The sequence below is a fragment of the Heloderma suspectum genome, chromosome 3, assembly GCF_057233095.1.
Source record: "Heloderma suspectum isolate Gila_16-S chromosome 3, 16-S_ref, whole genome shotgun sequence".
In the NCBI taxonomy this organism is placed as follows: Eukaryota; Metazoa; Chordata; class Lepidosauria; order Squamata; family Helodermatidae; genus Heloderma; species Heloderma suspectum.
In genome coordinates this window covers 110028682-110043516 of record NC_139460.1, presented here as the reverse complement: position 1 = coordinate 110043516, position 14835 = coordinate 110028682, and the positions used below count along the sequence as shown (strand labels likewise).

The 14835-nt window shown below is 42.4% G+C and overlaps 2 protein-coding genes across 12 annotated transcripts in view; both read right to left on the bottom strand.

The window, feature by feature from the left end:
- The window catches only part of VEGFD (vascular endothelial growth factor D), a 38711-nt gene extending 30802 nt beyond the window's left edge, over nt 1-7909 (bottom strand). Inside the window, exon 1 of the mRNA XM_084841752.1 lies at nt 7826-7909. Coding sequence (XP_084697878.1) covers nt 7826-7909 — 84 coding nt within the window. The remainder of the gene's footprint in view (nt 1-7825) is intronic.
- Nucleotides 7910-7980: 71 nt separating this feature from the next.
- The window catches only part of PIR (pirin), a 44158-nt gene continuing 37303 nt past the window's right edge, over nt 7981-14835 (bottom strand). For 10 of the 11 annotated variants that reach the window (XM_084844142.1, XM_084844139.1, XM_084844136.1 and 7 more), the window contains 3 exons: nt 13794-13876; nt 9617-9683; nt 7981-9150 (listed from right to left, as the gene is read on the bottom strand). In XM_084844142.1, the coding sequence (XP_084700268.1) occupies nt 9038-9150; nt 9617-9683; nt 13794-13876 (263 nt within the window). In that variant the 3' untranslated portion in view covers nt 7981-9037. The remainder of the gene's footprint in view (nt 9151-9616; nt 9684-13793; nt 13877-14835) is intronic. The other variant, XM_084844145.1, reaches the window with a different exon arrangement.

Below are 14835 nucleotides of genomic sequence, written 5' to 3'. Positions count from 1 at the left end.
GGGACTGGGATGACACAGTGGAGTGGAGACTTAGGGCTTTATTCTTTAAAAAAGTGAACTGGGGGGAACTGAGAAGGCAATTGCAAAATGAAGGGCAAAATAGCAGAGTTTTACATGTAGCTGAATTGAAGATTTTGGGGTTTGTGTGTTTGTGGCTGGCTGCAGGGCCATCTGTAAGACAGGGCATAAGGGGGAGCTGCCCTGGGCCTAATCACACTGCAGGGGCCACTGAGCCTGCCATTTGGGCTCTAGAGTTGCTGCCGCTTTTAGTTCACTTTCTCACTTGCCAGAGTATATAACAGGAGTCATTGGGTTACATTATTACTTTGTTTATACTTTCCCTTACTAACCAGTACACCCACTCAATCATGGTACAGGCCAGGTTTCTGATTTCAGCTACCAGTCATCCTATTGGCCATCTTTCATTCTATTGGTCTCTCCCCCATTCCCTCTGACTTCCTTCACCTTGGATTGGTGACTACATAGCCTATCACGGCTGACTTTGAAAATCTAGCCGTGATAGGCTACGTAAATCGTTATGTAGCCTATCACTTTTTTTTTTTTTTTACTTTACTTGGAAATCTTTACGTAGCCTATCACGGCTGACTCTGAAAAAACAAGGGGAAAAAAGCGTGTAGACTACCCGTGCCCAAATAAGGAAATGGCGGCGGCGGCCGGTCTTGTGACCGGCCACCGCCGCTGCCGCCAAACCGCCGCCGGGACCTGCCACCGAGAGGGGCATTCGCATGAGGTAAGTCCCATCCCGGGGGGGGGGGGGTGTCGGAGAATTTCCCCACCAATTTCGGGGGGCCGAATGCATTGGCATTTGGCCTTCCGGAGATTCGTGGCGAAATTCTCCGACATCCCTACAGAGAATACATGGAAGCAGTGCTGAAGGTTGCTAGCATCTCCTAGTTTCTATCCAGATAAATTTAACCTTAAACTCACTATCTGCAGGTGTCAGCAGGTGATACTACTTATGGGAATACTATGAATAACTTCCCACACTGATTTCTACTGATTAATCTGCTGTTACTGGCAAAGGAGCAGCCTGCCTCTCTCTCTCTCTCTCTCTCTCTCTCTCTCTCTCTCTCTCTCTCTGCGCACGCACATGTGTGTGTGTGAGAGAGAGAGAGAGCGAGCCTAAGCAGTGTTTGTTGGACTGCATGCAAGGGCTTCTACAAGAACACCGAAGATCAAAGAAATACCTATGGATGTTTTCAGATGGGAAGCTGAGAAGGGAAAAAAAGCAGGGAGGCTAAAACATGATTCAAAGCAGCCTTCTACAACATGGTGCCTTCCTGATGTTTTGGACTTCAACTCCCATGTGTCCCAGCCAGCATGGCCAATAGTGAGGAATGATGGGAACTATAGTAAAAACACAAACAAACCTGGAGGGCACCAAGTTGGGGAAAGCTGTTTTGAAGAGCTGCATGAGAAAACACCTAAACGCAAGAAGAACAGCTGGGTGAAAAACCAGAAGGGGTGGTGATAGTCCCCACACACACACACACACACACACAGAAATGGATCGCTGTTATATCTCAAGTTCTCTGAGCTTAACTGGAGTTCAGTTATTTACTATCTGTTGGTTTATTCCAGCCTTTGCCCAACCTGGCGCCTACCAGATGTGTTAGACTATAACTCCCATAATCCCCAGGCAACACATTGGAAGTTGTAGTCCAACACATCTGCAGGGCACCAGGTTGGGCAAAGGCTGCCTTATTCTGTACAGTTTCATTTGAAAAAGTGTCACCAAACACATTGCATATTTTCCGTATATTTGCAAAAAAATAAAAAAGGCCTTATCTTTCTTTCACACTATGTTGCTATCATTCAGAGAAATAGTAGATTGCCTGGAATACTTCTATTAGTGGATTATTGTCCCCAAAGAATTATCCAGAGTGTAGCTTTCCCATAGATGATTTCATGCCATAACATTAAACTAGAAATAGGCAGAGGGGCACCACGAGAAAATGCATGAAACAGCCTGCCCCCCATCACTTGGGCCACCTGTGCTTAAATTGCTGGTCTCACCCCCCCACCCCATTCTACTTTTTGAACTAGAGGTTCGGATAGAATCAATGGCCAGCCTGCAATTTTCATTTTACATAAGGAGCACATACCAATGATGCACACTATATCCTGCAGATTTGAAGCTGCAGTACGAGAGGAACTGGGAGCTGGAGTTAGGAACTTAAGTCCTTGCAATTTCAGGAGACAAATGTCTCCCACAACACTATCTCCTTCTGTTATACCCATGGGTTTCACGCTCTGCAGCATTCATTCTCCAGAAATGACTTTGAGAGTATTGATCAAATATGGTTTCCAGGTTTTGCTTAACTTCAATAAATTCCATTTCTGCACAGTTGTGTGAACTTCATGCTTTCAAAGAACACAGAAACCAAGACTTACAAGCATCTTGCAACGTGGTATCTGCACAGCATGAGGATGGAGTTGGCATTTGTAAGATATTTGTGATCAAACAGTACCAAATGTTGACACAAGAGGTAAAAGACTCTTGCTGGTGGCTCCATTCCTGACGATAAAGGCCAATCTCTTTTCAAGATAGTACAATAACTGACAGCCACTCATCGTAGCTCCTTAACTACTGTCTTGAGTTGCTGCCTGTGTTTATTTGGTTAATTGCAGTAGTTTGCCACATCGTTAATGGCCAAATGACATACACAATTATATTCCTTGTGAATTTTGAAGTGGCCGAAAGGGAGGACTTCTCTCTCCTCATTCTCATGAACAAAAGTCGTCTTGGCTAGATAAAGCTGTCCTAGTTCCTGTTCACAAATTCATGAGGAATCAAGTCAAGGAAGGACAGATGTAATCTGGGAAGATAATAATGTGCTTTTTATCTACCTTCGCTATTTCAAAAAAACTAAAAAAAATTGGCTTTCTTTCAGGACTTACTGGAAAACAATGGCACTCTCCCAGGAGGAATGGACAGGATCAATTTGCAAGAATATTGTGACCACATTAAAAAAACAACATTGCTCATCATGACACAGTGAATCGACAGAAGCAATGGGGTTGCGAAAGGCAATAAATATGCTTATCGACAACATGTGTACCTTACAAAGCTTCCTAACTCTTAAAGAATGGCATATTCGGCAGATGTCACATAACTGAGATGATTTGCAGCAGCCTTGGAATACTGCAGTACTTTTGCTTCCAAGTGTTGCATTTATTTGTTGGTGAATGAAAAAGTGTCCTAACTAACAGGCATGAAAGATGAGAATTTCCTCTAGTTCATTGGTCTGCCTGGCCTGGCCTGGCTATTAACTAAGCTGGAGAAGGCTTGATAGATAGCCACCTGACTATGCTGAGTTGGAAGAGATCCCCAACAGTACTTGAAAGAGAAACCTTCTCCTACAGCTCCTCTTTTTCAGACCACGTTTTGCCAACCTCTCCTAGTAGCTGTTCTTGGAACAGGAGAGAAGTAGCTCTCAATAAACAGGCCTGTTCCTACTTACTCGCTACACATGTTTCCTTAGGATAATTTTAGGCACTCCAGGACTGAGCCCTAGAGATATATCACAAAAGCCCCAGCTTTGGTAAAAGGAAAACTTGGACACAGCTGGGGGCGGGGGGTCTTAGCTGCTGTCCCAAGTAGTTGAATTATACCCAAACATGCTTTGTTTATGCAGAGCCACAACCATGCATTCAGAAGCGAAAGCTGTTGCCCACGTGTCTTGTCCCCTCTTTCTGACACTCTGTGTTTAAAGTCAACCCTAGACAGACATGTAACCCCTGTGGGGTATCTAGAACACACCCTTTTTGGTCCTATGGCTGTAGTGGTTCTCTGAGGAGACTGGGAGAGAAGCTGAGGACATTCTGAGGAGAGCTGAAGATTAGAGAGGACAGAGAGACTGGGGAGATTGGGGGGTGCAGGAAAGGAGGGAGTAAAAAGGAATCTGAGAAAGTTGTTGCTTTCGGCTCTCACACTGGCACTTTTGTTCAGCAGTGGCCCCACCAACAGCAGGGGGTGTCAGTTATAGAGCCTGAGGCCTTCAGCTCCACCCCAGCCTTCCTCAACCTGATATTGGCTGGGGATTATGGGATTTGTGGTCTGCATGGTACCATGTTGGAGGAGGCTAGTGTCATCAGAGGCAAGTCTGAGAGACTCCATCTAAATGCTCCCCTGTATCTAACTCCATTGTTGGACTCCATCTCCTCCTATTCTGTTACTTAGAAACTTCAAATTGTGCTCCTTCCTGAGAATTATATACCTCTTTCCCCCTCCCTAGTACAGAAATCCTAGAATGTATGTTTTTCTCTTTTTCTGTTAAGTTGCATACTGGTTGTTACCCTGCTACATCCTTTCAGAAAATGTGGTGCTGGTGACATGGCACCCTATTTGAGGGCTCTGGTTTCTTCCCCATCATCCATCACACTGCAGTTTGAACCCAGATCTCATAGTTTTTCCCACAATAAGCAAAGGGTTTACAGACGTAATGGGCCCTAAACTAGTAGTCTTCGTTATGTCTAAATTTGAGACCTACATCTGATTGAGACCTACATTGAGCAGGGGGTTGGACTCGATGGTATTGTAGGCCCCTTCCAACCCTACTGTTCTAGGATTCCCAACCTGCAACGTGGGATCGACTTTCACACACACTCGGAGGCCTGTAAGATGCTGCCCTTGAACACTTCCATGAAGTTCCACTTTATATTATTCCATAGCTCTCCACTATAAAACAAGCCACAGGAATTATTTCCAAGAACCAAGAAGAAATGGAAGCCGTGCATTAGAGCTGGCAAGAAATGGCGATTTGATAAAAATGTATGAAATTCACCCAGTACTTCAAGGAAAAACTGTTTTGTGTGAAATGGAGCCCCCCCCCCAAAAAAAACTTTGTTTCTCTGTTTCTTCAGCATGTTTACTTGGAAGTAAGTCCAACTGAACTCAGTAGGGCTGATTAGACATGCATTAGACATAAATCAAAACAACAGATTTTGATGTGAGCAGAATGGATTCAAAACAATCACTGTCATTTCAAGCCAGCCTCAATGTGCATATTAAATTGTGTGTGAGTTTGAACCTCATATTGCTTGTTCTTTTGCTCTTCAGAAGATCTCATTAGCAAAGACTGAAAATCTTAATGCTAGAACTGTCACATTTGCTTGCAGGTAGATCCATCATAAAATACTCTAACAGCTAGTAAGCCTAAAATAGGTCATCACAGATGTTCCATTCTGAGACAGCTGTCATTAATTGGATCAGTTTTTAGTTGCCTATGGCATAACACTGAAATATGCATATTAAGTATTTAATAAATGGCTTCCCATCCAGACTGACTCAGTTGCATGAAAGTTACGTTATGTGCACTGCTGTGCAATGCGCTGCTTTTTAGATGCAACCCTCTGTACTTGCCATCCTTGGGGCTGCAGCATGGATGCTTTTCATGCAACTGGCTAACACATGTGGGAATCCTCTTACCATCATTAAGGTAATCATTAGGGCCCCAGATAGAGCCTTCACCTTCACCATCTTTTCAGTGGCAATCGTCAATGGCAATTTCATCGGTCACTGGTCACACCACAGACCTAGGGCTTCTTCACATAGAGTTTTATTGTGTGTGTGAACATCGTTCTTCAGGCATGGTATTTCCACATGCTTTACATGAAGTTGTTGTCCTGCAGTTCCTGTCCCGTGTCTCCCCGCCCCCGTTTCCCCATGTTATTTCTGAACAGGGAAAATGCAGTATTTTCTGCAGTTCCGCAGTGACACTGCCATCGCCTGCCCGTGTACTTCTGCCATTGCACTTAGATCGACTATGTGTGGGTATGATGTCAGCAGTGATGAAGCAGGGGGAGTGTCCCCAGCTTCCTCCTCCCCAATTTGGCACTTAGGCAGCAGCTGCTTCCTCCTCCTCTTCCATTTCTCCTTCTTGCCTGCTCCCACCTCCACCACTGATTCACCCATTTATGCCCACTGCCTCCTCCCCAAAAATTTTCCCTGGGGGGCCCAGCAGCGCTTTACAATGGGATCAGAACCAGTACTTGCTCCCAAGTAAGCATGCATAAGATTGCAACCTTAATCTGATTAAAGGTGTTCAGACAAGTTAAAAGGAAATAATTTCATGGGGTATATTAAAAAAAAAAGTTGGCTTCTACTGTAGAGTGATCACACCATCTTTTTTTAGACTGGCCTACTCTACATCTTCATGTTGCTTCTGTTATATAATTGGCATTATATCATTGTACTGCGGTAATATTCAAGGGCCTGACTGATTTACACTTAGGCAAATGCTAATCCAATAGCAGTCGTGTGTTTTTTCATACTGTGAACAGGATAAGATTATCACAAGAAGATTGTTCTTGCTGTGTATAAGCTCTTGGTATAACCACAAACTTTATTTTCCTATTTGACTAACTTTAAAACTTTGATGTGCAGCATCCTGTCTTAAGATTCATTCTACACTACAGTTGAATGAATCTTTCATGCCACCGATATTTAAGCCACCACCATTATTATGCAACGTGCGTTGGAAATGAGGAAGATTTTGATACTTTTCAAATAACAAAGTCTCATAAAGAAGCGATTTGCACAACACAAGTGTAGGAAAGATAGATTATCTTTGGAAAGCTTACCTCAGGAATTAACTATGGCAGATATTTCTTATGTCAGATTTGGCTGCAAAGAATTATTTCTCCCTCAAATCAGGTAAGAATTCAGTTTTCATTATACAGACTACATTGCCATGTGGCCATTCCATTGTAATAAGGAAAGTCTCCTTAAAGAAATTATCAACATCCCCAGTTAAAAATTCAGAGAAACAGAAGTTGAATAATAGAAGACAGAGCAATCGGTGACTTAGGAAAACTATTTGCAAACTTAATTCTTTTCCAAGTGGCTCAGTGCAAAACCAAATGAGAGACAGATAGGAAAAACCCTATATGCAATGTCAGAGTCCTTTTCAAGAAAGAGAAAGCTTACAGGTAATATGCAAATCATTTAGAGCTGCTGCAAAAACACTGGCTGCTGATAAAGTGAATTAATATTGGACTATGTAAGTTTAAAACGTACTAACGTGCATTGGGCTCCACAAAAGCATTTAATTGTGTCACCTAAACGAACCACTAAAAATAAATGACAGAAAACAATGGTTTGGATCCTAATTTGGCATCCATGAATGGAAGGAGTTTACTGATGGGACCGAGAACCAGTGCAGAATTCCACTGGTGGAAATAGGAAATGCAATTACTCCTTGCCGATCATCCCAAGGACTCCTTTTCCCTGCAGGCATGGACATGCACACAGAGAGAGAGAGCGCTGTTCTAGAGGTCCCCCAGCCCTACGGAACAGATTTCAGGAGGGCACAGGGGGAATTGGTGAAAGTCCCCCCCCCATTCCAGGGGCGGGAGCAGAACTCCACCCAGGGGACGTTCCTGCCAACGGGAGCAAACTCAGGAACTGGGGCCAATATATTTGAATGGCCCAAATGGCAAATATGCAACAGCAGAGAATGTGGCTCTGCTAAAATATTACATGATATATGCTGACTGATGCAAAATTCAGCCAAACGTTAAACACTAAGTCCTGTTTATTTACCTAAATCTTTCCCACGGACATCTGCAGGACAGAAAAGTGTTCAGCTCTCCCTGAATCACACCCCCAAAATTTCCCAGCTTGCGCTATATATATATGGTTTGTACATTTATTCAATATTTCAGAGCTCCCCGCCCCCACCCCCACAACAGAACTCAGATGTCATTGCAATCCCATAACCATTTTAGAAAGAAAAAGCTGTGCCAAACATTTATGTACTTCAATGTAAATTATTATAAAATTAAAATAAAGCCCACCTACCTTTACAGATCTATGTTCAGAACCTTGCAACAGATGTAGAAAAGACACCATGATTATATTAATAGTTGCCCACGGCTTGTACATCCTTGTGTTTTATATCCACGCTTTGCTACACCGTTGATATCATGCAGCTGGAGAAGAAATAGCTTCAAAATACATTTCTCTAGAAACTATTTATTTATTTTTAATGCACGATCAGAATTTCTCCCCCATTTGCTGTAAACTTGAGGAATATATATGAGAAGTAAACAATGGTACCAGTTGTTGTTTCTTTAAAAAATGAGTAGAATTCACTTAAAACAGTGTCATTTCTTCCCTGTTGATGATTTAAAAAATGTTTCTAGAAGCAAGCGAGCAAACAGAGGTTCCAGTTCATAAACTCAATCCATCTCCCACCTGAATACAAACAGGAACTCAATATTCATTTGTGGTCCAGGAAAAGTTAAAATCTGCTGGGGTTTCTTGGTGCTCCATGTTAAAGCTTCCTTTTAAGACGGTAGTACAACAGCCAATGTTTTGAGTTGGAGAGAGCTGTAATCCAACCCTGTATTGGAACTTTTTTTCACAGCCTTCATAGAAGCCAGCAGAAGCCTGTGTCTTAAATCTGATACAGACACTGGCAGAAAACACAGTCACATTTTGGCTCTTCTCCCATTTTGTCCCTACCAATGGTGTAGCATTTACTGAACTGACCAATGCAATGTGGAATACCATTACTTTAAAGGACAATTACCTGAAACATGAAACTTCAGCACATAATCCTACATAGTATACATATTACTATCAGTACTTCTCCCAGCACCAACCACCCCTCCAGCCACACACAACACCCATCCTGAAACCCTTTTTTTCTGTGTTTCACAATTTCAACAGAGCTTATTCATTTATTAAAACAGTGTTTTCACAAAGAAAGGCTGTGAGACTGGGAATTTAAAATGAATGTACTTTTCATTACAGAGAAATAGAACGTTTCTATATATTACATATCACAAAGAAATAAAAATGCAGATGTACCTATCTATAGCACCCCTAACAGTTAAGATTTGATTCGATACATATTACAGATACATTCTTTGGGTTCAATCTGATAAGCTCATGTGACTATCTCCAGTGAAGCGACTGGGCTGATCCATGAGTAAAGACAAAAAGGACTGAGGTGTACAACTACAAATATAAAAAGTTGGACAGTCTCACTTCTGACATCTCAAATTATTAGTTTCCAATCTTTGATTTCCAAGTGGTAGCTCTCTCAAATCCATTCCTTGCATTTCTGAAGTCATCCATGGCTTGTTGAATTTCTTCCTGGGTATTCATCACAAAGGGACCTAGGACAGAAGTCATACATATTTAATGAATACAGCATTTTTAAATATGCATGTTCACAACATTCAGATATTTGCTCAAACTCCAAGCCTGTCAAGAACAGAATAAAAGGCACAAAATAGATTATAAAATGAAATCTGAAGGAAGGCCTCTCCAAGACATTGCTTAACTAACACCATGTATCTCTTATCAAAACTAGTGATAGACCACAGGAGTGAGTCATTGGTGTTCAACCACGAGTTTTGCAACAGAACAGGAAAGAAGGGGCTCCTGTATTACTGGATGTCAGGGTGGGCAACTCAATGCTTTGGACTCCAACTCCTATAAACCCCAATGAGCATGGGTCACAGATTCTGGAAGATGTAGTCCAAAACATCTGGAGGGCATCAAGCTGCCTACCCCTCTTTTTTGAAGATTAAGAGATGACATATGTGCCCAATTTGAGTGGCTTGATTAACAAATATTTACCATATTGAACCACTGCTTCCTTAATTGGCTCGCCAGCCACTAAGACAAAATGGCTTACTTCAGGATCCTAAATGAATGAAAAGGAAGCATCAGTCAACAGTATATATTTATATTTATTTATTACATTTCTATACCGATAGCTGAAGCTATTTTGAGATTTGATATATGAAACAGGAACAACTTTCCATGTAGTAGTCAAGTCCTATTCAGGCACCCAAATCATGCAATTAAAGTTGCGTAGAGCAGGAAAGCAGGGCCACACCAACTGGTTCCTTCCCCCCACCCCTGTCATCCATGCACTAGGGCAAAGTCTGAGGAGCAGATCCTTCTCTACTACTTGCGCTACATGATCCCCCCAGCCCTCCGCAATTTAGAGCCCTGTGTGACCTGGGTTCTTAATCTTGTTGCAGGGTGGGGAACCTATGCGCATAGAGCAGATACTCCTCAGCAGACCTTCCCCCAATACATATTTGGGGGTGGGGTCAGCAGGAGAAATGATGATGGGGTGGCCCTCCACATGATCTAAATCATGCGCTTTTAATGCCCAAATAGGTTTTTGAGTACTTCAGTATTTAAAATTAATTAAGAACTTTGAGGTGGGAATTAAGAACTGGGAAAGATCAGACTAAATGCTTAGCCTTCCAGACAAAGCCAGAATGGAAAATTAGGAATAAAACAGTTTGGAATTACATCCTTAAAAGTGTCATTGTGCCAACTGTTGCTTCCTGGAATAAATGTGCAATCCTATACATGTCTACTCAGAAGCAAGTCCCACTGAGTTTAATGGGGCTTTCTACTGGATAAGTGGGCATACGACTGCAGGTCAAGTCTCTCAAGGTCAATACGACGAGTTGTAGGAAGAATTTATTTCTATCTAGCACACACATTTTCTCCAGGCTTCTTCTTTATTTCAGGCAGAGTTCAGGCTAAAATAATAAACCATGGACTCTATGTTGTGTTAATCTTATCTTCTAAGCAACATATGATTATTCTTTGTTTTACCACTTTAAGATCTTAGAGATATTCAAGCCCCTTTCTGATATTTTCCAGCAGAAACCTGAACTAATTCAAAGCTATAATGAATACATATTTGCTCAGTAAATACAATTAAATAGATCAACAAGCTAATCTTCACATGGAAGAATGTTTGTTTGATATTATCCATTATGAAAAAAGGATGGAGAATTTATCTGGTGTCTCAAAGAAAGATTTCATGTCAGCTTTTTAAGATATTTCACAGAGTAATTAAACACTAATTTGAGGCTTGTCAGTTAAAGGATACAAATGATATTTAAATTCCAGAAGTGGTTTCTTAACCACATCTGTATAGAGGATGCAACTATAGGTTACCTTAGCAAATTAATGTATTGTTCCTAGATCTAGATTTGCAGAGCAGATTTGTAGAGCAAACATGAAGCAGGGAGATGGAGATGTTTAACCCTTCCCATACTTATCAATTCTCCTCCGCCAATCTCTGCCCCCACTCCCTGCCCAACTGAGATCATTTTGCTCAAGTTGGGCTTCAAGTCTCTGTATCTGGCTAGGGGTCGGAGAACAGAGTAAGAAACACTGTACCACGCTTTTGGTATTATGCATCATGACCTTTTGTGGGGGGCGGGGGGCAGTCATTTGCTGTTCTACCTCAGACAGCAAAATGTGGGCCAGCCCTGGAGGGAGGTCTTAACATCTACAGAAGAATCCCTCTTCTGAGTTATGGCATTTTATGGCTTTTAAGGTAGATTGTCCAGTCAAAGGAGTATTGCTCCTTCAGCAGAGGTTCACAAACACAACTTCTGGCTGTGCTGAAGAGGGGCTGCTGGATATTTTGGAAGGAAAGAATTGCAACAGAACCTGTTGTTGCCTTAAGGACACGTGTTGCTCAGAATTGCAAAATTGTCTTGGGACGTAAGGGTGTAGCCTCTACCAAAAAAGTACAACACCCAAAAAATGTTTGGATTACGTCAGATGCAATTTTTCCAGGAAAAGCACAAGAGGAAAGTGACATGATTTTTTAAAAAAATTCAATTATATCCCCATTCAATTTTCTCCAGAAAATAAATGACTCTTACAAGTTAGAACATGACCTATTTTCTAGCCCACATATATTTAGCACAGGAAGAAAAAAAATGGATTCAACAGAAATGTAAACTGGCCAACCTTTTTATTCCACAAGATGGATCACACTGTGTAACTTAATATATATTTAAATAATGGAAATTGTACTTCTTTATTAATAATTTGAACAGATTGAAGGGAATACTATTAATTGGATTGGAGACATTAATTGGATTGGAGAGAACACAGAAAGCTGCCTTATACCGAGTCTGTTTGTTTGTTTATTTATTTATTACATTTCTAGACCACCCAATAGCTGAAGCTCCCTGGACAGTTCACATCTAGCTCAGTATTGTGTGGTAATTCTCAACCTTCAGTCTCCAGATGTTGGATTACAACTCCCATCATCTTCAGCCACTATGGTTAATCATCAGGGATTATGGAAGTGGAGGCCCAGCAACATCTGGGGATGCTTGGTTGGGAACCATTGATCTACATTGACTGGAAGCAGTTCTCCAGGATTTCAAACAGGAGTTTTTCCCAGCCTGACCTGGAGATGCCAGGAAATGAACCTGAAGCACTGGGCCTTCCACTTAGCTACAGCTCATGAGTTTCCATCATGCTTGGTCAGGAGAAAAAAAAAATCCACTACATAAATTGAGAACATGCCTGCCCAACTCCAATTCTAGGGGACCTGGCATGCTCATTCAGAACATCCAAACCCCATGTTCCAGACATACAACAACCGTTATCTCCTGAGTTGCTTCCTCCCTGCCCATGAGGCCAACTGTCTCAGCATCAGAAGACCAATCTTCTGTGACTAGCTTCCAGCTTTGCACACAATGATGCACCCTTGGAATAGGTAGACCTGCTTTTTCAGGGCTGCTTCCCACACTACAGTAGTATACTACAGACATACTACATTACAGAACGCTATAGCTGAGAGCACAGGCGGTCGCCACACGTTCATGCTCATCAGCAATTCACAGACTGTTTTGTGGTGGTCTGCGACACTCTGTTTTGTTATGTTCTTTGCATTCAGGGCCAGCTTCAGTCAGTATATGTCACCGTGTGCTCTGGAAAATGCTTTTTGTCTGTGCCTTGTTGCCATCATGGAGGTCCCCTGAAAATGCACCGCTGTTCTTTGAGTTATTAAGGAAGAAGTGAAATAATAATAAGCCTATAAAATCCAAGCCACTGACTCTGGCAGTTCCACAGGTGTCAACAGGCTTCTGCGCAGCTTTCTTAGTATGTCAACCAAGCAACTGCACATCACATGCAAAGACATAGCACTGAAATTAGCAACACCTGCGCTATGAATGTTAATAATGTGGTTGTCACATTATCAATAATGTCAATGTAAGTGCCACTTCTTGGATTGAATTTCCTTCTGACCTCACTGTTTACAGTTCTCTTCCCCACCCTAATACGTACTGTGTAAAAATATGAAACTCTCCATAATACTCCAAGCATCCAATGAAGTGAGCTAAATAGTCAAAAAGCTTATGCCAAAATACATGTGCTAGCCTTTAAGGGGCCACTGAACACTTATGCCCCCACTTATTCTGCTGAGCCCTGCCGATTCCCTTCTGTAAGTGGTGCCCACCTCTTGCAGAACAGAGATTCAGTGTTTTCAGGGGCAACCAGAAAAGAGCGAAAACGCTCGTTTCCGGAACAGGCAGGTCAATGGAGCTCACACAAGGGAGCTCAGCTGACCTCAATCCAGAAATGAGGGTTTCCGCTAGTTTCGGGGCTTCCTCCAGGAAGTGTGACATCTCCGTTGCGCAAGCGGTGGGTCCTGCTTGTGCAACAGAATTGGTGGAGCGCAACAGAGTCGGCGGGGGCATAAGTGCCCCATTGGTTATTGCCCTGAGTTGTTTTTGCTGCCATCAGCTAATACAGCTAACTCTCTGGAAATTAAAGAACTTAGCATAAGAAGAATTCTGATGGGAGAAGACAGATCCAGCAACAGGTCTTTTACGATGTTAAAAGTGGTCATTTTTCCTGATATGGTTGTTTATTCAGGGTTGGTTCTGTCCCGTTTATGGCTGTTAACTCCTATCAGAGGCATTCAGCAACAAAAAAAAGAGTTGTTGAGCCAAACAGATTAGTTGCAAAATACCTTGTTCTCGACCTGGACGCAGTCCCCATCACCCAACACAGCAGTGTGGTGGGGCTCTACCTTTTGTTGAACATCAGCCGGACCTTTGAAAGAATTTTTTTTTAAGAGGCGAGTTTAATAAACCCAAATAGTTATTGCCTATTGCACATCACATTTAAACCCTTCTAGAAAATATCCAGTCCGCCAACTGGGCAGGTGGTCGCAGAATAACTTTGCAGACATTGTAAGACAGACTTTCAAAAAAAGGGGAATTTGATGGGTGTCCCTGCAATGTCTCTGCTCCCTAGAAGCCTGTGCTTTGAACTCATATGGAGCATCTAGCATCACAAAAGAGAATAGGAAGAGGAGATAGAGGGGATGGGGGACGACTAGCTAAGAAGTCCCCAAAGGGCTTAAAAGGTGGCTAAAAATGGCTGTGCTTGACCCAAGACCTTGGGTAGCAACTTCCCAATGCTCTAGGTTGGTTCCCTGCTTGACCACTACCACTGGACTAAAAATCAATGAGTCATACATAGATCGTAGTCCCCTGCAAGGCACCAACATTTGAAGCAGGGAACTTACAAGTTGTTCTATGTTATATATGGAACCCAATTTGGGACTCAATGGGTATACGGACTTTAGACTTTCTTTCTTTGGGTATACAAGACAAATGGATCTCTCTAGGCAAACAAGCCAACAAGGTGGCTCAAAGCAAGAAATGGGGGGCTCTGGCCCTGGAAACATGGGTTAGGCACCGGGAGGTGGGTAGGGGTGGAGGGATTGTGCTAGGAAAGGATCACAAGGAATTATTTTGAAAGCCAAACAGACCCTGGGTTATTCTTTGATCTGTTAAGGGTGAGGGATGCCCAAGCAAAAAGAAAGAACCAGTGCCTGAACCCAAGGGCAGTTACAGTTTCAGAACAAAGTACAAAGAACTCAGTGGCTCTCCGGCTTGCGTCAGGATGGGGCAGACCAAGGGGAATGGATGTTTGGCTCTGAGGAATGAAAATAAAGCTCAGGGAGGTTCCTTGCTACTTAACTGGGTTACAGCAAGCTAGCCCAA